Source organism: Photinus pyralis, unplaced genomic scaffold (assembly GCF_008802855.1).
Source record: "Photinus pyralis isolate 1611_PpyrPB1 unplaced genomic scaffold, Ppyr1.3 Ppyr1.4_LG6, whole genome shotgun sequence".
In the NCBI taxonomy this organism is placed as follows: Eukaryota; Metazoa; Arthropoda; class Insecta; order Coleoptera; family Lampyridae; genus Photinus; species Photinus pyralis.
Genome location: NW_022170663.1, coordinates 39725032 through 39748800, shown reverse-complemented (window position 1 = coordinate 39748800; position 23769 = coordinate 39725032). Strand labels below are relative to the sequence as shown.

At 35.9% G+C, this 23769-nt stretch overlaps 1 protein-coding gene across 1 annotated transcript; it reads right to left on the bottom strand.

Moving 5' to 3' along the window:
• Positions 1-2316: 2316 nt before the first annotated feature.
• Positions 2317-23424, bottom strand: LOC116174481 (U3 small nucleolar RNA-associated protein 4 homolog). The gene is made up of 7 exons (XM_031492416.1): positions 23247-23424; positions 22058-23198; positions 21821-22007; positions 18738-18952; positions 18509-18685; positions 2508-2621; positions 2317-2451 (listed from the first exon to the last, which is right to left on the bottom strand). The coding sequence occupies exons 1-7, from the start codon at positions 23348-23350 to the stop codon at positions 2332-2334; spliced, it is 2058 nt and encodes a 685-aa protein (XP_031348276.1). The 5' UTR covers positions 23351-23424; the 3' UTR covers positions 2317-2331.
• Between the last annotated feature and the right edge of the window lie 345 nt (positions 23425-23769).

The following is a 23769-nucleotide window of genomic DNA, read 5'->3' as shown; positions in this document are numbered from 1 at the left end:
ACAAAAGAACCGACCATAGTATAACAAGGTATGATCACAATCCGTACCATCCAGTTCGGGCCAACTGCAACCTAGATTTAAAAGTGGCCATTCCGACATAGAAGTTAGATAGAAGTCGGTGCTTGTCATTTTGGTCACACAGCTCCCTACTGCAATTATAGGGTGTCAAAATTACAAAAATGTAAGATTGATTCCCAAATGAAATACTAAGTGTTTAGTATCACTGCTTTTGTAATTTTTTTCTCTATCGAGTGACGTAAAAATCCAATATGGCTTATTTAAAATAAGGAAGTTGATGCCAATATCTCGGTACCGCCATTAAAAAAAAATTTTTTTTTCGTTCATTGAAATCCAATCTTGCAACTTTTATTTTAAACTTTTTTCAATGGCAATATTCACTTTTTTCCTACGAAACGATTTATTTTTTCAAAATATCGCATCAGAATATCCATTAGCATCAAAAACTACACAACTTTAGCAATTTAAGCGAATCCTACTCAATTTAAGACACCCTGTATAGTCGGTCTTTGTTGACGCGAGTTGAACTTTTAGCGCCCTGCAACAACCTCTACCACGACTTCTTCTTTTATTGTAGTTACGTTTGGACCTACGTTCCGTACTTTTACTTCCCATGCTAGCTCAGATAAAAAGAGGTTAAGAACGGGAAAGAACTCGATTAATTTTTCCTTCCCTGATCAAATTAATTATTAACTAATTAAAACTGAGTAGCAGAATATTTAGAAACTTAAATACTCCTAGCTCCTAGCTAAACCAAAAATATCCCTACTGATCAGATAATTAAATTTATCTTTGCAAACAATGCAACCAGTAATTAACGTAGCTAATCTCCCTGGATCGAGTTTCAAACGTGTGTTATCAGCGCCTGCAGGATGAGTTCGATGTACTGCCCCGATCGCCTCTTCTAAATAGAATTAATGTAGTGTTGATGGGGATGTACAATCCTTACAGAATTAGCCGAATTTTCATCCAAATAACCTTAGGTATCATTTAAAAGCAAATTGCAATAATTATTAAAAAAATCGCGAACACAAAAAAAAACAAAGCACATCAAGCTTTTTTTTTAAATAATAGGCGACTTCTTGGACGATCCATTAACGAATGGAAAAATTCGGATTTTTAATATTGCTGGATTTAGTTACTAGCAAGAAGCTTTACGTACCTTGACCTAAAGTAATCTCATACAGGATAAAAATAGAACATTCAAACATTGATACAATATAAATTTTTTTATATACAGGGTGGTGACTTGCGTAACGCATCATAGGGATTTCAATGTAAAATTCATAACATGCGATTATTGGCTCCCCAAATTATTTTAGAGCAAAAATGTATTAAAGTTTTTTGTGGAAAAAATTTTTTTGCGCCATTCAACCGTATTAGTTTTCAATTTTTTTCATATAAAGACGGAAAATTGGAAAAATAAAACCCGCATCTTTATCAATAGTCTGCGATGCCATGGAATTTTCTAAAACAAAAAGATATCCAGTTATCAATTAGCAGCAGTTCGAAATGGATTTTATGATCGACTTGGTTACTGTCTTGCAGTTAATGGCGACTTATTCGAACATTTATTGTAAATTGTTATATTAGGAAACCGATTTTAGTAATTTGGTCTTTCTTTATGTTGAATTCGCTGTTCTAAATATAATAGTTTTTGATAGAATTTGATTTGTTTTATAGCAGACATTCCATGGCATGACGGATATTGGCGTAGTTTTTGTATGATAAAATTCCATGGCATCACAGATTATTGAAAAAGATGGGGGTTTTATTTTTCCAATTTTCCGTCTTTATTATGCAAAAAATTGAAAACTAATACGGTTGATTGACGTAAAAAATGTTTTTCTACAAAAAAACCTTAATACATTTTTGCTCTAAAATAATTTGGGGAGCCAATAATCGCATGTTATGAATTTTACATTCAAATCCCTATGATGCGTTAGGCAAGTCACCACCCTGTATACATAAATTTCCTCCAAGTTAGGAGTAAAACGCAATTCAATTTGAAATTGAAAAAAACGTAGTACTTGTTGCACTGCTGTTCCCAGCCATAAATCAGACAAGAGAGCGGAGTCTGCCACCATCTTGTGTGAATGCAGGCAGAAATCAATCCACGTTATTTTGTTTACGGATACATAAGTCATCGCTACTTACACCAACCAACCACCGGAAAATACCTACCCTTGGTAACGGTTGTGATAGCCCCTCACTGTTTAGTGTTAGTTTAGTTTCCTAGTTGCAATTCTGTGCAAGGCAAAACACAGCATACGTAAAATTAGGGGAAAAAGAAATTTGTTTAATTACAAGAATTTATTTAGTACCAAACTTCGACTGTTTGAGACAAGGTGGTAGTTGCTCCAGGAGGTTTTGTGGGCTGACTTCTACCGCAACCATTTCCTCGTCGGATAGCCACCCCAGATAGACCAGGTGCTGCAAAATAAAGACCATTAGCAATCAAAGCAGTTACAAGCAAATTCGTCACGTACTTTGTACTTTTTAATGGTGCGAAAAATGGACGAAGAAACATTAGCTGCACTCCTCCTGTTCGATGGGCTCGTTACCTCCCTTTTCGGAATTTTAACATTCTCTTTTGATAGAGACTGAAAGAGAAAAAATAATCACTTTTAGTCGACATGCAAAATAAGACAAAATATCAACGCAGTCAAAGGATATTTATTCCAAAAACAAATGGCGAGATAGTGGAGTCATTTTTTACGGTTCGTAACGGCGACGGCGGAAAAAGCCTTTGTGAATTTTTTATCAAACACTTCAATAAAACGCAATCACCGCTTCGTTATACATATCCGCCGAGATTCAAAATTTTAGAAGCAATTTCCGAAGCAAATGCTTTACAAAATTGCAACCGAGTATTGCTAACCAAGCGCGACTGCCATCCACTTAGTCATCGTCATAACGAAATATCCACATCAAAAAATGCAACATGCAAATGCGCAATTTCCATTCCGGCCAGTATGAGATTACCTATGCAAGATATGGCAATTCATATAATTTAATTCAGGTATTCATCAAAGTCACACGTCACAACTGAAAATGCAATTGTCGGCGTTGGGATGATAAATTTTTCGCAAACAATTACGTTGGGAAGCCCGAAAGGGTGAAACTAGCTCAAAAAAATCTGCAGCAAATCTCAATCCGCTTAATATTAATCAGATTGCTGCAACATTCGCCGAGCTCGATTATTAAACAACGGTTGGAGGATTACAAAATCATAAACTCGAAAAACAAAGAACGCGACGACGTAAATTAGAAATCAAGAGAAAAACTTCGTATGCACGTTGCACAACTATTTTAACACCTGGGACATGGCAATATTCGTAAATAAAGCCGAGTGGAAACGTACAGTGTTCCATCTTGCATTTTTATTAAACTGAACGCTTGCCAAATAATCCGAGCGGCCATATAAATTAAATTACAAAATATACCCCCGCCAGAAATTTAATAGAACTTTCTCAATTTTAAATTTGGATCCGAAAGACTCTCGAGTCCATAAAAATTTATAGAAAACGAGACAATTTTATATACCTGGCGGTCAATCTACTTACAAATCCTTCGTCGATGTTCCCGTAATACCTGGAGGCTGTGCATGTGCGAGATAGTTCAAACGGGAAAGTAAACTGAAACTTTACCGAGAGAAAAATGAGACGCTAAAGCCTCTGGCGAAATCATTTCTAAGGTTTAGTCTTTTATAAGTCTTAAAAAAGGGCGTTATGTTGAAATTCATTATCTAAATAAATCTCTTTGAGAGATGACTGCAGCTTTGGTAAAGTAAGTATTTTAAATCTCGGAAATGGTTTTGCCGAGTTTTTATTTCACTTTACAGAGCAGGATTTGCTCAAAGAGACGATTCCTCTACTTCATTTCATTTCGATCCATTACTCTATCAAGACAGTACCATTTTCATTTGAGGCTCGAGCCAAAATAAACTGTCTTCGCGTAAAGAGCCTTTCGTGACTCTAAAGATAAGCATGCTCAAGGTTCCAATGGTCTCATTACGAAAACGTATGTAGTTCGCAGTCTCTCATTCGCTCGCGTTAAGTCAGTTTTCTATTTTAATGTTGCTCTTCCGGATTTGATATTAACCGAGTATTTCGCTGTACTGGTCAAAAGATCACTTGTATTTTTGTACATTTGCAGCTATTTGTTGGATTTTGAGGATAAGTCAATATATTACGATACGAATATTTAGCTTTGTCCTACGTTATATAAAGGGGTCTTTTTCAGTCTTTGTGGATTACTTGGAAGATGATTTCTACTCTAATTCCGTACGTTCTTTAGATGCAATCGTACCGATAACGGTAACACCTTCAAAGTCATACTAATTGGACTCCTGGAGATAATACTATCACTATAAATTGGATGGCAAGTACTTCATAGCATTTTCAAGGATTTTAAGCGAAACGGTCCTTCATTTATAATCGATTCATTTTTTATTCGAGATTTATTTGCTGTAACATCACTTTATTATGAATTAGAGTACTAATAGTCCAGTCTATTTCCAAGTTTAATGTGTGCCTACGTAGAAGCAGATCTTAATGGACGTCATATTGGATTTTACGGAATGAGATAGAAGACAAAAAAAAGAAAAGTAATGAACCAAAGCCATGTTGATTAAGCAATATCTAGTTACCCGTGAATGATTTGTTGAGAATGAATATAAACCCTTTCCTTTTGAAATTTTCTTGTCAATACATTTAAAAGTATAGAGCATGACACGTCATTATTCTCTATCTCATTCCGTAAAAATCCAATACGGCGGTCAAAAAAAAGAGAAAGTAGCGTACGTAGCCTGTAGCTTCAATATCTGGCGTGTAATGAAGATTCTAATAACAGATTCAGATTCTCCAAAAAAAAGTGCCCATTTCCGAACGTTAAAGCTCGGAAAAATAAAAAAATTTGACATTTTCTTGAATATTTTCAAAGGTTTTTCAAAACTTTCAAAGGGTTTTTTTTAATCACAAAAAGAGTCCCTATTTAAGCAACACTGTATCTCTCAACGCCACAGAGATGTCAATCTTGAGCTAAGAATCTGAATCACTTCGTTTCCTTCGGGTGCCATATTGGACTATAATTTTTTTAACGTCTAGACGCTCGATGATGGCCCATAAATCATGCATAATAATGTGTAACATCATCATGAATGAGTGTACTCCATGACTAGGTAAGTAACACCGATATGAGCCATGGGGGTTGTTTAAACTAAAAACCCACTGAAGGTCAAACGGTGGGATTGTGATCTAAACTAAGTGTTGGTTGTCTACACTAAAAACCAAGGTCATTGAAGGTCAAACGGTGGGTTTGTTGTCTACACTAAAACCCACCGAAGGTCAAACGCTAGAGTTTTCTCCTGAACTAAAGCAATGTCACTGAAGGTCAAATGTAGACGAGAGTACTGTGCACTGCATTTAAGATCCAAGGAATTAATCGAGGCATATAAAATTTAGTTAAGAGGCATCATATACAGGTAGCAGATGTCAAAAGTAACTAGCATGACAACTGAGCAGCCAGCGTTTGTTTTGACCACAACCACGATCAAATGACCTTCAGTGACATTGGTTTTTAGTTTAGCCAACAACCACGTTCTGATTTGGTGCAGGCGCACTTCTAAAGGTCAAAGTTTGCTCATATCGGTGTTGCATACTGCCACGCTTGCTTTCAACAATCACCGCCATCTAGCGGCTAGTCCGTTGTCAGCATCGGAGCTGATTTACCTGGTTTTGTGGGTGGTGTAACGGCCGCATACCATTGTACACAGCATTATTTATTTGGCACCCAACGTGGGGCAAATCTAGAAAACGCAAAATATACGTAAAAAGAGGTCTCCAATGAAGAGAGGCATTTTGCTACGCTTATAGAGATAATAAAAACGCAGAATGCGAATTTTAAGTGAAAAAATGGATAAGATGATGGAGAAAATGAATGGAAATATTGCGGAATTAAAAGCGACGAGAAAATAGAAAAACAAAGAAGACTATGAAGCCTACCCAGACCACATGAGATTCGGCCAGAGGACCAAAAGAACCAAGACGAAGCTGAAGAAAATCTTAAACAAGACAGAGTAGACGGTCAGAAACAAGAAGGTAGAAATTTATAGGCAGCAAGAAGTGGTAGTTCAAAAGTACCAGGTCGAAAAAAAGTTCAAGTACAAAAGCAGCAGAAGAAAGTTTATTTTTTAAAAAGTTATACGGAGGAGAAGAGTTGTACGAAGTGGATTAGCAATTGTATGAGGAAACTGTAATCGAGAAACCACCGGTTAATATAATGTTTAGGGGGGAAGAAAAGTTAAACAGGAATAAAAAAAGGTTGGAAAAAAAGTACGGGATGAAAATGGAATCCAGGTGAGTGCAGCGGAGGTCCAGGTGCCACCGATGGATTGTTGGGAAATTGTGTTTTCGATATTTTTTTGATTTTGTGTTCAATTTAAAGGGGGGGAAATTGTTGTGTAACTTGGACGGTGCCTATGCTGCATTGTAATTTGTTTATTTTGTTACGAATTTACGTGTTGTATGATAATTGATAAGCAAATTTATTTGTGTCATATTTAAAAGTTTTATCTCATGTTTTTCTCCTGTCATAGATAAGAGTTGCTCATCGCTAAAAATTAACTTAATTTGTGTTGGGTGTTGTTATGTGTTGTATGAACGTCGTTTGATACATTTTATTATAATACACCGGTTTCAATCCCTGTGTAACCTACTACTGAAATGAACTTATAAAGTAGCTAAGGTATAGCACCTTATTAGCTTATATCCTGCCAATTGAGATAAAGTGATACCCATCAAACAGGTACACGACGCATTCAACCGGAAAACAAGGACCAATAAAAAGGCAACAGAAAAAGGTGACGGAAGATAATCAAACTACACTCCGCGAAATCATTATATGTACATAATATTCACATTGTACACATCGAGTCGTAATAATAGTCCAATCCATTTGCCACATACGGAGACTGCAAATTTCGTTTTACTACAACGTTGCATACAAAACCATCTAAGAGGAGGAATTTATTTCAGCCATTACACGTACCATAAATCACTGTCCGTACGGTATTCAATCAGCCTCCGCAAGAGATGCAGTTCACGTGAGCTCGCACAAACTGTGATTAATTATTAAGAATTTTCATGTCGACTTCGCAATCGTATAATATAACACACCAGGTGTCGCCCGTATCAGTGTATCTAATGGCCGACTCGATTAAGGCGGTTCCATTTACACCGACTGTCTTGCATGTACTACAATTTCCACATACAATATTTTCCATTTTATGAAAGAGATCGTTTTCGTTAAGTATAGCGATTTGCGGATTGAAAATAAACTCTCACACTCGACCAGAGCAATAAAATCCATCTGAGGCGTTTGTAAATAAATTGGAAATAAAAGCATCGCCGGTTGAACTTTATTTTTCCAGTTAGCCGCACAGTAGCAATTACAGATTAAATTATGATAAGTGCGAAAAAAACCAGCTTCGATTTATTTAAATCGAAACGGAAACATGTGAAGAGGTCCATAAAAATGAATCTTAAGTAACGCGGATTGAAAACTATTTGCGAGGATCGCAAATGAAGTTGATTAAATTGGCAGAAACGTATATGAACCGATCTGCATAATTGGGAATTAGTTTGCTTTAAAATTGCGGATTTGATTAAAACGATTCAATTACAACATTGGGGTTGATGGCAGTTAATGCCCTTATATCTATAATTCATTCAATGACAACCAGTAATCACGTTACGTAATCCTGCAGTTTAGCAGTCTCTAATTTCAATTTAATTAAGAGAGCGTCAGTTTCAGTTTTTTCCGATAATTATGTTTACGCGAAAATTGATTTCTATTAATAACACGCAGTGCGGGAGGTTCAGACGATACAGGTATGATTGGGGGTTTTGGCTTCCCCCTTGATGATTTGCACGTAGGGCTAATTTGGACATCTTTCGGTATTCAAATTTAGTTGATTATATACTATGAGATGATAAGGATTTTAAGGGCGAATGCGGTGCATTGTTTGACGAAGTTCGTGATTAAGTATCTGCATCTCCAGTAATGTTGGTTCACCCTGTATTGTATGTGTCAAACTTCATTTAATTTTTGCCGTTAAATGTTGGCCGCTAATTCAGAATGAACACAATTTCGATCATGGTATTTCAATTTGAACCCAATGTGATTTTGTTTAAGTATTATTAAATCTTTATTTTGTTTAAATAATCATCTTGTATTTTATTTATTTGATCAATTTTATTACGTGTTAAAAGAGCTTTAAACATCTGGAAATAATTGCGTAGGATTTGCAAATGTTTATCTCCGGAGGCAGATAAGAAGTTTTGTTATCGCGGCGTAAGCTAATTAGTTTCGAGATAAGCACGTTTTATCGCCGAGGTAAGCAGATGTTAGTTTCGACGGCGAAGTTAATTTGATAAAAAGCAGATTTTAAATCAGCGATCCGGACGTGCATCGTGGTTTTTTTGGTGGTGGACGTTAATCGCTGAAAAGCTGCCGTATTTGAGCCTATTTTGAAAGACCACACTTAGCAACATTGGATTGGATTTTGACATTTTATCAACGTCTACTACACCAAAATGTTCAAAATTTAATAATAAGCCTTTCTGTCTGACTTAAATAATAAAAAAAATGTTTAACATTTTGGTATAGTAGGCGTTGACAAAATGCCAAAATAATTCGCTGCATACGGAATTTTTGTAGATAAGATTGATAGTATTATCCTCGGCGCAGTTGATATTCAAGAATTTGGAGTTATCAAATTTTCCGAAACGGAAATAGAGGCGATTGCTCAGAAAATATTCAGCGGTGACAATCCCGGCACCGATTTCCCGGAGAGAAGCCATCCCGGCGACCATTTACTTCTCGGCTTCGGACGTCCCGGCAATATGAACTCTGCGATCGGGGGGATGAAAATCATTATTTAAGATGCGGTAAACATATGAAGCAAATTCATGATTATTATATTGAAACAACTCACCGGAATTAAGCTTTCTTATTTATAATTTTATAGACTGCCATTTTTTTTCAAGATATAATACAATCTGAATAGGGACTGTATTATCAAAGTGAAATTATGCCATTTATAGGTAGGTAAAGTTTTATGGTATCCACCTGCGTAGGTAAATGGGTAAAATGCAATTTTCTAAAAATGGGTCGTTTGCACCGACGGCAATTGTGTAAACAAGACGGCTTATTTGAGCTCCCCTATATATTTCGGTTTCCTATTATAGTTCTAAGAATTAATTGCAGAGTTCTGTGCCAGAACGATCCCCGACGATATCCCGCAAGAAAATTCCAACGTCACCGAAACAACCGCACCGAGTGTACGCATCTTTAAGTAATTGTACATACTGTATACATATATCCATGAAAATAATTATACGAACACAAAAATTAACGATTGTTAACATCGCGAGTACGAACATATCAACTTAGATCTTTGACCTGGTGAAGATTGTGATCGTTTCTTGAGTGATTAATTTGGGACGAGTTGCATTTTTTCCAATGGTCAACGCTGTCTAGAGCTTGTTCATGTCTCATAAGGAGCTGCAACTACCAAGAACGCTGACCTTGTCCTAGGGTAATGTATTCATAACGCACGAATCTTTGGATATCTACGTTTGCAAATAAAACGGACCAGAGGTTAGAGGCAGTGTTATTTTACAAGGCGTTCATTAAATGTATGCGACAACTTTTTTTATTCATTATTTTAATCAATTGGAAATCAGACACGTCGACCAGTCGGAGCTCCAGGCTATTGTTATATATGTTTTAAGTTTTTGAAATAAGCGAAGTGAAGCGGCGAATCCCAAGCCAAATATCTGATTTTTTTTAAATAAGCGAGGCAGGTCGACCAGTCAGGAGTTGCAGCTATATATATACCTCGCTAAGTCTAAAGTTTGAGAAACAAGTGAGGCGAGGTGGCTGCCACTGAAGCTGAAACTAGGTTCCAATTTTTTTTTTAATCGGGTAGGTAGGCCAGTCGGGGATAGATTCTAGATGGTTCTGTTAAATCAAAACTGAATAAAAATGAAAAATGTTACAGTTGTTCTACACATTTTTAGCGCATTTTCGTAAAAGTGAAAAATTGCTTTGGATGCACTTTGTCGTCCGTCCGCCCGTCACACGTACTACTTGCACGACTGTACCGATTTGTGCGATATGGGCTCATTTGAAAGGACTTGGTGGAAGGATCCCATGCGTACCAATATTTTTGATTTTGCGCATGCGCAGTGTCAAAAATTTAACTTTTTTATTTATGACGATATTTAAATGAAACTATCAATATAAGTAAAACTAACGACGTTTTCAAAATATTGTTTTACGCATGCCCAATGCCAACTTTCTTATTTACGAAAGCATTTAAATATAAATGAAGCGAACGGGGCAAGGATCTCATACCTACCGGTATTTTTAGCGCATTTTGCAACGAAGTTGGGTGCTCTATTGTCCTCTTCCTCTGTGCGTCCGTCTGGCCATCTGTCCGAGGCTTTTACTACTCCTACAGTTTTCAAGATATTTAGTTCGTTCTTTTTGCATTCGGTAGCTTATAGCTTTGGCACCTGCGTCAAGGAAAAGGTTGGCGATTAAACTGCGCATGCGCAGTCTGCGCAATGTCAACTTTCTTATTTATTAATACAGGGTGAGTTTTTTCATTTTAAGCATTAGGATCTCGGAAACCGTAAGACATAGAGATTCGGTTAAATGAGGAAAGAGTTGTTTTAAGAGCTTATTTAAGATATGCTTTTGTTTTTTGAAAAAAATCCACAGTTGACTAGATGTGGGCGAAAACAGAATGATTTTTATTTAACTGTTGTAGAATCGTTAGTATTAGGAATACAGAAATATGCAAAGAACAAAAACTGTAGATTTTTTTCCGCTTAATAAGATACATTTATTAATATTTATTCTTCTTTTATAATTTTCGAGTTATAACGCAAACTTACATTTTTTTAAATGGTAATCATAGTTGACTGTGACATTTTTTAAAAGTGCATCTTTTTCTGTTTGCAATGATATAAGGTTCATTGTACTTACTTTGACAAATAAACATGATACAGAACTGTATGTATTATTAAGAGTAGTAAAAACGGATTTTGCTATGGGGAACATTTTTGTTCTCTTAATTACTGTCTATTATAATATTTAACTTGCAGTTAGTTGTGCGGCGAGGCACCGTTGTGTTGAAACCAGCGTAAATTACGTCGTGTTTCCAAATCTAACCCATCCTACATATCTTGAAATTCATTTGGTAGAAAATGAAGATAACATTGACCTGTCTAATTTTCGTCGTAAATGAAAGGTCTTCCATGGCCAACTCTGTTTTCTTACCTCTCAATAATACGAAAATTACTGCAGGGCGTTTATTTATTAAAGTACATTTAGCAAGCCTTACATCATTATAAAGAGAAAAATTTGTCCTTTTTAAAAATGTCAAAGCCAACTATGACTACCATTTAAAAAAAATTAAAGTTTGTATTATAACTCAAAAATTGTAAGATCTAAAATTAAATTAGTATGTTCATTATGTTAAGCATTAAAATGTCTAAAACTTTTATTCGTGTCATTTTGTTATATTTCTAATAATAACGATTCTACAACAGTTAAATGAAAAATCACTAAAACTGTTTTTCGCTCATATCTAGTGAACTGTGGATTTTTTTCAAAAAACAAAAGCATATCTTAAATAAGCTCTTAAAACGACAACTCTTTCCTCATTTAACCGAATCCGTATGGCTTATGGTTTCCGAGATCCCAATGCTTAAAATGAAAAAAAACTCACCCTGTATATCTTGTTGAAATTTTAATCACATATACTTTTAGTAAAGACAAACATATCACATATAGTAAAAATCAGATGTGCGCATGCGCAGACTGCGCAATGCCAACTTTCTTATTTATGGAGATATTTCTTTGAAATTTTAACCAAAGATACGTTTAGTAAAAGGAAACGTATCGCATATTGTAAACATCAGATTAATGTGCGCATTCGCATGATGCGCAATATCGACTGTCTTATTTATATCTTTTTGAAATTTTAAACACAGATGCTTCTGTTAAAGGCAAACATATCTGTTCTTGCAAATATTAGATGTGCGCATGCGCAGTTAGTGTCAACTTCCTTATTTATGAAGATAGTTCTTTGAAATTTTAACCATATATGCATCTAGTAAAGATAGCTATCACCTTTTGGGAAGTACTGATCAATTTATGGAAAATGCGCTAAAGTTACTCGCCTGTTTACTTGTTTCACGGCTCTAGCATTAATATGTATTATTAGAAGGAAAATACGCTCTCGTCATTTAATAATAATATTACTAATATGCTTTTTTTGCAAGCTGGTAAGAAAATAACATACAATCGAAGTAGAAACCGAAACACACACAAAATGTATGCATAAAGACTTGTTAACTTATTATTTCTTCCCATGTTATAGGAAAAACCTTTCATTTTAAATGATACCAAATTGGCATATAATTTCTGACTGTGTATTGTAATAGTGTGTTTAAAACCTCAAAAAAATCTCACAAATATCAACAAACTTCCATTTATTGTTGACGAGAACTCAGCAGTGTAAGTATTCGCACATTTGATTTGTACACTACCCGTAAGACGTGAAAATTGGGAATTGAAAAGGTAAAAAATATGACAGATGAGTGTGGGTCTTACATTTTGGAGCTTCAAGTGTCTTCTTTGCAGCTTCGGGCTTTCCATAATAAAAATCCACGTTTCTCCGATAAAAAGAAATCTGAAGACCCACGTACATTCCGCGAATTACTTAATCAAAAAAGCGTGGACGCCTCTATTCAGTTTACTTCAACAAATTTCTGTATAAAACACGAAGATCTTAACATCGCGTAAAATATATCAATAAATCACCGGAAAAGCTTCGGCTCAATGGTTCCCGTAACATTTATTTGCGGAATTAATCCTTCTTAAGGAAAACCAATTCAGAATCTAAACGATTAATAATTGTAGAAAACTTCATTTATCATTCCTCCTATTTTTCATCGAACATAAATCAGATTTATTACTCCGTTTATTCATTAGTTATATTTCAACAAAAGCGGCCCTAGGAAAAATATGCAATCTTAGCTGCGACGTCGCGGCCATTGGAAAGATTTCAGTTAAGGAAAACGCAAGTAGGCATGATTAATTAAGTTAAATCTTGTAGCTGTCAACGTACAATGCAGTTTTCACACTTGGGGAGATTTGTAAACTCTTTGTTGTAACACCCTAATATGCCACCCGTTCAATTTTTTCAAAATGTTTATCTAGCAATGGGCAATCTCACCACACTGGTTCTAGCATCCGATTATCTAAGGGGGTAAGATAATGCTCGGGGAATTAACTGCTATTTAGAGGGAAATTTTTTTTAATTCTAAAACGCTCGACGTGTTTGCAATTGAAATTGGTCGGTGCATCTTATTTTTCTAATGTTTCTACTCCATTACACGCCATTTCATTTGACAATGGCGTGAATAGAACGTACGAGGGGTTGGGGTGCTTGTACAACTGTTAAGAGACAACTGACCAGTTAAACTAGCTTTTGTTATATTCATCCATCTAATGTATCTAGGTCGCGTTTATTATTCAAAATGTACAAATTCATAAAAGGGATCATATTTCTGATAATCTATAACACCCCTCCGGGGACGTTTTTATGACCGTCCATGTCAGACGTGTATCACCTTCACACGGTTGGATTTGCATACAGCTTCTCGGACAGGATCTTGTAATCCAAAATCTTAACTGCCGAAATTTATTATGCAAGCGGACGTTACATACTCTTGAAGGGATGGAATCGAAATTAATTCTGCATCTGTTTGTATTTTCCGCATATTTCGCTTTTAACAGTAGGCACCCCACAATAGTAGCTTAAATTTTTTCTAAATTCTTCTTATATTGCTATTTTCTTGTTGATTTTGGTGTGTATGCAGTTAGTTAGTTAGTGCGATGTCATCAGGCAATGCTACACAAAAAGTAAAATTACAAAACTGTTGCATAACGCAAAAATGCATTTGTATTTAGGTACAGAGTGTTCCATAAACAATCTACATACTTTTTTTCGAGTTTTCGAGTTGTTTTATATTAACTCGCAGAAGATGTTAATATACTTATAATAACTCGTTTAAAATTTTAATTTCATCCGTTTTACTGCATTTTTAGTTAAGTTTTTCGCTATCCAGTCAATGTCTTAATCTTAACATTTCTAGTTACCTGAAGATGCCTAACAATCGAAACATGTAGTATTCCAATTTCAAATTTCATCGTTAAATTAAATTATTCATGGGAAACGAGGGGGTAATCACTGTGTGCAATAGGTGGGCAGGTAGTATTGCAATGTTTGTGCAATGCGTGCAATATTTGTGTAATGTTTGTGCAATCTGTGCAATTTTTGTGCAATAATGGCCGAGGGTGTGTGCAATGTAAGTCCTTCAGTCCTTTGGGAAATCCGTTTTTTTCCCGTACCCCATTCCTGCGTTCACCGTTACCGTGGGAAGTTCTTGCGGAGTACACCTTCGAAGAAACCTACGTTTTATATGTCAAGTCTCCTTCCTACTGTTCCCGTTTGCGTGGGAATTTAGAATAGTATTTTACTCAAAAACTTCAGCGGGCATCTAACTGGCTCTGTGGGACACCGATATGTGCAATCAATAAAATATGAATAGTGGGGATACGTGATCTTTAGCCTTCTTACGTGCCGGGTTCAGTAGTCCGTGGTATAATGACAATGTGCACATTTTAAATCCTTTGAAAACTTCTGTGTTAAGAAATGTGGTTTCAGAACATATGTTGAAGATTTGTTGCAAAACAACCTATACCTATCACTTTTTAATTTGATAGTTTTTAATTTCGCAGTTTGTAATATTGAAAATATAGTTGATTTGACTGTTTGTGTCATTAGTTCTCTGATGCTATCCGTCGCTGTAGTGGTTCGTCTAATCGTTGTAGCTACCAGGCGGGCGGCCCGAGGTCGATTCCCGGTCAATGCAAATTTTTTTGAATTTTATATATTCTTTAGCATTTCTACATTTCGCCTGATAAGTGCTAATCCCTTTCATAGGGGCTCGTTATTTCTAGTAATGTCATGTGGGCGGCCCGGGTTCGACTCCCAGCCGATTCAGAATTTTTTTTAATTTTTTATGACTTCGAAAATAAGCCGAATTTTTAATTGGCCAATTATCCACGTTTTTAAAAAATGTTAATGCTTTTAATTAATTTTACGTTCATAGCTAAATTTCTGACAACGTTTGTGACCATAACAGGGCCATGTAATTTTCCATCTTGCTTTTAACAAAAGGACTTTATTGCACCAAAAATGAGTCACATCCTGTACTCTTCACCCTTTCTCAGAATTTAGGTACCTGCTAACCTGTCCCATTGTTCCCAAAAATTTGTTTTTAACCAAAATTGTGTATATGCATTTACTATCTTTGTTAACTACTGCTTAAACTTTTACAAATTTTACAAATTATTTTGTTAACTACCTTTTGGACTGTATTGATCAAACTGCGAGGTTTTTCTATGTCGTACTCTTTTTACCCTTAGCAGTTACTTTTGCGAGAGTACCACGCCTTTTGGCTTTGCTTACATTAATGTACATCAACTAAATTTCCGGGCTTTCACAATGATAATAATAACGATCATTATTAAACAAACTTTTCACAATTTCAGTGTTTTATTTTACGTTCCTTCCCTACTGTGCTTCAGTTCAAAACGTTGTTTACAACTAACGTAAGGGTGCCCTGCCTTAGATGTTTCATCACGTGCCACTTTTCAAATTTAAGGCCATTTTTAAATGTTGCCGGGTTGACTTTATTTCTGTGTTCTTGTAGTGTGAAGTTAGCGTAGAACCTGGGGGTTAAGTACACTACAAAGTTATGCACAAGTTTATTTAGGTACGGACCTTCTGTTCGAATTTTCTCTACAACTAAGTCACTTCCAATCGGTTAAACCGAAAATGGGAGTACAAACAGACAGACCTACAGACAATTTCCGTGAAAATATTGATTTTTGCAATACTTCCCTTACTATTTTGCGGGCAGTAAAAAAAGGTACTAAACTTTTACTTGTCAACTATCAACACTATTTGTTGGTTCTTATTCTCAAATGTCTTGCCTTTTTGTGTGACCTGTGCAATATCAATGAAGGAATGCGGCAATGTGTGCAATGTGCAATATTAGGACAATTTGTGCAATATTATTGCAGTGCGTGCAATACTGCACATGTGGTACCTCTGATAGTGATTACTCCCTTGATGGGGAAGGTTTAGAGTTGTTTACTATCCAATTAGATTTATATTAATCAAAAGTTCTATATGAAAATTGAACTTTATATATTAAAATATCATTTCGGGTAAAATTTAATACAAAACTCAATAAAATGACATTACTTGACCCGAAAATTAAAGTACTCGTCCCCAAAGGAGCCTCGTACTTCAATGTTTCCATGTCAGTAATGTGTCATTTTCCTAACTTTTATGTACCTAATTAACTATTCCAACGCTATTTAATATGATATATGATATTACTAAATACTATAATATTATCACTTTATCCATAACACTAACAATAACAAAGCACGTAGAACCACCAACAAAGTTCAAACCAAGTATGACAGCTTATTGTTGTCACTCCGTCGTGGCGCTGTAAATGGGGCGGAAAAAACATAATGAAACTTTTAAATAATCACTTAATTTTCTCGCCATAGTGCCATTTCTTATTAAAAAATAGTGATATTTACATTTTTGAAATCAGAAAAAAATGCTCTACCAAATGACACAAAAAGTAAAAATGACTTCCATAAGAAAAAACAAAGTTGATGATGGTTAACCGGAGACGAAACGTCAGACTTAAAATTTAAAACTAGCACCTTGTAGAGGGCCATGATAATGTGTCATTTATTTTGAAATATCTTTTTAAATAACTTCGATAAAAAATAAAAACGATTTTGCAAGATTTCGTTTTTTCAGGAATCAGGATATCTCCGAAAGTAGCCGGAATTTTTTCAATTTCAAAACGTCATGTTGTTAAGCATCAAAATACGCAACTTTCCCAAACTTAAACTACCTACCTATAAGTAAGATTCCATTTTTCTTTTTGTAACGGTAATAAAAATATTAGTAATGTGGCAGTTTAATAAATTTAAGTGGCACTGGAACTGCAAATAATTAAGTTCTTTGTGCCTATTGGGCAGTTACCTGCACACATTTCAAGATGGGGCGGCAAAACCATCTTGTGCCTCGGTTCCCTAAAGACCTGAATCCGCTAGCTGTAGCTAGGGGTAGCGCAAATATTCACGGTCTAAATATGAAAAAAAACGGCGAGACTAACAATTAAATTTTATTCTCTCTATAATATTTATAAAAATCTTGTCACCTGGGGCCATATCTCGACTGTACTGAGTGGCGGCAATTACGAATTGTGTCTTGCGCAACTGTAGCAGTACCCCCCCCCCCTTTCGAAATCGTTTTGTCCAAATTTTCATTACACAATACGACGGGGAATTTTTCTCATAAACCATATCCACCCGATCTTCTCCTTCTGTCGACCTTCTCGAATAAGGAATTTGATCACAGCTCTGTACTCGATTTCTGTGATTTCCGACATGGTGTTAAACGAGTGACAATTGTAAAAAAAACTAACGGCCAGTTGCACAAAAAAAATAATCCAGGATTATTGCTTAATCCGGTATTAAGACATTTGATTGGCTTTATATTGCAGTAGGCAGCCAATCCAATGTCAAAATTCTCGTTTAAACTCAGATTTGGCAAATAATCTAGGATTTTGATTATAATTCGCTTTCCTGCAATCGGCCGTAATTGACATAGATTTCATGTTTTCTCGAGTGTTTTGTTTTTTCAAAGTTAATACGAGTTTACGTGTCAAGTTGTGAAAATTTTGGCTGGCTGCGATCTCTGGATCGCTGTCGGACAGGAAATTTTTGGGGCTACCCTCGTATTGTTATTGATGTTATTAACACAAACATCTACGTGAGAGATACTAATACCAAAATATTAACTAAAGTATACAATTCTGTGATACCACACACAATAAAACTTTGAATTTAGGTACCTAAGAGGAACTGTTTTCTGTTTTTTTATATCTTTTCAAAAAGTGTCAGAAAAAAATTAAAACGAATTTGTTTCATTTCCGTTTTTTTTTTCGAATATCTTCGGATCTGACAACTTTTTTCTAATTTAACCCACTATGTATCTCTTATGGTTTCCGATTTCCACATGTGCATTCTAATCTTGGACACTGTGTATATTTGCATATTTTTTTGTACGTACTTACCTGCGTTTACGAGTTTCGTATTTCTTAGCTGATCGCCCGCACTAGCACTACTTGCCTAGATCACTATTATAGTATTGTCGCCATTTATTAAAATACTTAGTCACACATTTTTTGCTATAAATCATTTTGACTCTCTTATTTCGTTTCAAAAATAAAAAAGAGCCACTTACCTTATCTTGGTCAGCAATAACTATGTGGCTATCATCATGAAGAATAATTATGTTCTGCCTCCTAGAATCGAACGCGATGTTACGAACTGGAAAAGATTTACTCGGCCAAATCGATTGTTTTTCTAGTGCCAGCGAAAATGAAGTAAATCGTCTACGTTTAATATTATATTCGACCAACTGAAAAGAAAATATGTCAAGCTGCGTTACACACAAAATTCCTGTTACATACCTTGTGATCTGCGTACGTGACAATCAAATTTTTATCGTTCGGATGTAGTGCTATACTTGTAGGTATGCTGACGCTGTACCTCGGTAGCTTACAGTAGTGTTCCCATTCAGACTGCTGATTCAGCATCCATATGGCAATGTTACCAGATGGATCTCCCGCTATTAAATAGCGTCCGGACTGGGAAATTTCCAAAAATGTGATCGTATCTTTTAAAACTACAAATAAACTGAAAGGTTTAAAAAATACGCCTCTTCCGTCAAGAAAGAAGTATGAAGCTTATAACAGGACTTCTGTGCCAGATCGAGTCATTTCCAAACTCTACAGCAGCTACCAAGAGCAATCGGGTATATATTGAGATCCGGAATATTCTAGATTTAGAGGGATTGGTTTTGCCCAGCTTTACTCCTTCGTTTTTGTTAAAGGGCACAATGTCAAAGTTAAAAAGTGTAGGTGATCTCGAGTAGGTTTAAGGGCGAGAACCTGACGGGTTTTGATAGCTTTTGTAAATGACACCAAATCGCTGCGATAAGAGTTCACACGAGTCGTCCCATTGCATTGGTTCCGTTTGGTATTTTTTAGCCGGCAGTTTCTAGATAGGGATAGTAGATTCCATTTGGTTGAAGAACGCGACAGGGAGTCTCGAGGATAGGCGCGAATAAACGAGTTTCTGGTTCAGTTTCAGATATGACTTTAGTTGATTGAATATAGGTATTAAGAAAACACAGGCGATCAAATTGCGAGTAACTTGCAATTTACCACGAACTCAACGATGGAACAATTCTCACACAAACGGTGTAAGTTCGAATATAATTTTCAATGCACCCATATAGTACGTTTCGACTCGTGAACTCAACCACGAATCTCTCGCCCTCCCACTTCTTTCGCCCGGTAGAAATACCGAAACGGGCCTTCCATTATAAACGCAAATGACTTCGACTGGCGTGCCCTAACCCCGCTCGCTTTTCGCAATACGTTTCTTGTTATCGCCAGACGTACTTTCGTTCACGTTCGCTATGAAGCGGTACATGTAGAAATTTTCCTATACTGAACAAAATACAGGCCCGCATGAATAAAAGTAAGCAAATGCTTATACTTGCAAAATTCAAAGTAAATATATGTGATGAAAATTAATTGAGACTCAATTAATTTTCATCACATATTAATAATCACTCAAACAAAAAATGGAGTCCTTCATCAACAAAGTTTCAAAGTAAATACTCGTAAGTGCTCCTTCGCACTGGGCGACTTAGCAGCGCTTCTATGCAGAAGGACAGGACGCAGTGCAGCGCTGCTAAACAAACCAGTATAAAGGGGCACTTACGAGTATTTACTTTGAATTTTGCAAGTATAAGCATTTGCTTATTTTTATTCATACAGGCCACAAATTCGAAAAAATACTTTTTTCATTCTAAAGCGACCACCTGTTACACCTTTCAGAACGGTTATACAGCAGAAATGAAAATACGTACTATTTTGACAAATGTTTTTGTGTTATTTAATGCAGGTTTTTTCCTTGGCATTTCTTTATAATTTGTTTGTGTTTTGTATGCAACATTTATATTTTTTTATAATTTTCAATCTTTGTTTTTGAATTGTCATGATTTAATCTGTGCGTCACGTATATGGGAAATACCGTTAACTTTATTTTCAAATCTTTTTCATTTTTTATGCGAATCTTATTCAAATTATGTTTTCATTACATGGTCTTGACCAGAAGTAATATTCATAATCAATTTTGATCATTATTTTTAAAATGTGGAAGTTATCAAATTGTTTGATGTCTATACTAACATTTTCTCCGTGGTCATGGGGGTGGTAAATAACTGTAACATTAGTTACGACACCTATTCCCGGGCTTGACCTCGACTCTCAACTGAAAACTTGAATTCCCTGAACGAAGGGCAATTTACCTATCTCGGGGGCGAGATCTTGCTAACAAAAACTCTTTTGTTTAGAACCTATGTGCGATATAAGAATTGCGATTCACTGGCTTCCAGATATTTTGCCGTTTGTTTGATTTGACCAGCAATTCCGTGTAACATTCCATCTTGCTTTTTAAGAGAATAGTTTTATTGCGCTTCATGTGGCTCACTTGTTGTGCAGCTACGTTGTTTTGTTACCTGCTTGAACTCCAACCAGTTCCTTGTTTTGGAACTTGCTTTTAACCTGTTTTTATATCATGTTTTGTGAATGTAATTATGCTATTTATCATGTTTTATTATCAATCAATTTCAACAAATTATGTTATACATTGACAACAGTTTTACTGTTGCTCATACATACAAATTATACTGTTACGCCATTATACTGTTTTATTTTCTGTTCCTTCCCTACCATACTTCAGCTGATAGCATTGTCTACAACCAACGTAAGGGGGCCCTGCCTTAGACTTTTGATCACGTGTGACGTACTTTTTAATTTCAAACTTAAGCAGGTTGCTTTTGGAGGGAATAACCCTTCCGGTGGCCATTTTTAAACATTGCCAGGTTGATTTTATTTCCGTGTTAGTTAGTTACCACTACCTACACTACCTAAAATCAAATTGTATTCAAAATGGTATGGTTCCCTTCAAAATTCTTACTTGGATCAAAAGGAACCTATATATCAAATTTCAAAAGGCTAAGATATTCTGTTCTAGCGTTATCATGCGCACAGACGAACAGACAATATATGTAACAGTTTCCACAAAAGCAACTTAAAGATGGGGATACACTATCATAACTTAATGTGGATTGGTCCATAAGTGTGGATGCCTAACCCCAAACAGACAAACATTACCTTTTGTATATTGAGATAATTCAACCATCACTGCAAATTTGTTTGAGATTTGCTCATATTTCTATCTAAATTTCATTGTGGCAATACTGTTGTAAATATTTGTCAATGATTTGTGAAAACTTTACAGCAAACTGCAAAATATGCTTATATTATTCTAAAATATTTCGCCTAAAACAAAACTTGGCAACACTGTAGAATTTGTGTCAGCAAAGTAATTTATGCAACACACCTTGCGCTGCTGTTGAATATCTTGTCATAAGATCATACTTCTTTATAATCATTTCTCAATGCTTCCCTGCACTTACCAGTCTTTGTAACAATTGTCTGTACTAACATTGGAGCCCCTCCAACTAGTTCATAAACTTGTAAACCACCACTCTGGGGCGCCAGTATCAGTCGCTGACAGTTAGGTGTAAACACTGCCTGTAGACTGACAGAGCAGCTTTCGGGCAAATCATCTATAGGTAATAATGAAGGGGTTTCGCTTGCACTCTACAATTCGAGACAATTAAACAACTACAATTACACCCTCCAATACACACATAACTAAAGTTGAAAATTCGCAGCACCGAGTTAGTACTGAAAACAATCCACTTGCCATCATTGGAAATTGACGAACAAACTATTCCCTCCTTGATCTCGGCACCATCATTCTTTACCAACCTTTGCAAGGTGAGTAAGTGAACCGGTTCTTCCACAAGTTGCAACAGATCAGAATTCTGTTTTTTATCTGTACTCTTCCCCAAACCCCATATTTCTAAGTGATCAATGAAACGTAGTAAAATACAGCGAGCTTTCTTAGCGACAACTACGCACGGATTTTGTAAAATGGGTGGGTATTTTAACAAAGTTTTTGGAGGACAATAACTACAAGCTAAATACCCATCTAACCCACCCGAATACAACTTCCCTTCGTGTAACACAAGAGCTCTGACATCGTGCTCGTGCACCTTCCTCTGCACACTTTTCACCCACTTATAATTGCCCTCCGTAACCTTCACTTTAACATAATTCACTATGTTACTATCCACACCGGCACAATAAATCGAATCTTCACCTGCAGACACGCAAAGTGATAAAATGTCCGCCTTATGCGACTGGAAACTTTCAATCTGTGCACCAACTTTCCCATCATACATTGTAAGTTTACCGCGAGAATCTCCACTTACTATAGTCAAATCCTTTAGGATATTTATGCACCAAACAATCGTAGGCTGATTCGCTTCCGATCGCCCTGTAGTAATCCGATGCAAGGCATGTCCAGTTTTAACATCCCAAATGCGAATAGCATCTAAACTGCCAGACGCAATGAACTGACACGAGGGGTCGTACTTTAAACATAGTATGCGACCTTCTTGCTTGTCGAGAAACTTCTCAAACAGAACATCGTCCTCATCAACTTTAAAGATATTTAAATAGCCCTGTTCGGTACCCACGGCTATGTATCTAGCATCCTTTGTAACGTCAATACAATAACAAGCTTCTCCGGTTACAGTAACAACCCTTTTCTTCGTCAATGTGAGCAAGTCGTATTCGATTAGAAGACCATTTAAGCCGACACTAAACAAGCTGTCTCCACACCACGTTAATGCCTCGATGCTTAAATTATCGACAGTAGCTATAATTGTACGTTCGATACAAGGTACGTGATTTAAATTCCAAATTTCTATGGTACCGTCGGCCCTAAAATACAGCATTAGTGGAAGGTAATGGAATGGTAAAGCCTCCTACCTTGAAAGTGCAAGTTTTTTGGCTGTTGCGTGGAAAGTCATACAATAAATAGCTTCAGGTTTCGGTTTGTAGAATCGGACGTTGTGTATCTTGCAATTTGCCATTGTTTTTGTTTAAAATTAAATAATATCACGAAAATGTAATGGAATCGTTGAGGTTATGTTATGAATTCTAACCAAACACGTGTTTTAATTGCAAGGTTGTCAAACTGCTACATAGGTGTCACGTTTCTAATTTTGCTGTACAACACACAGGTACATAATGATTATTTAATAACAAAATTGAAATTTTCTTTAAACGTAAGAACAAGATCTAAAATGAGCAGTGGGGGTACTTATTTAATATAAATATATATAAATAAATTAAGTATTTAAACGTTCCAGTTACTGTCTGTTATCCTAAAAACTGCAAAAAGGAAAAATGATATTCTCGAAAAGTGTCATAGAGCTTTAGAAGGCGGCTAAATTAAAAAAGTTCCGAAAAGCTATAGAAAGGACCTGGAAAAATATATCTTAAAAGTGCT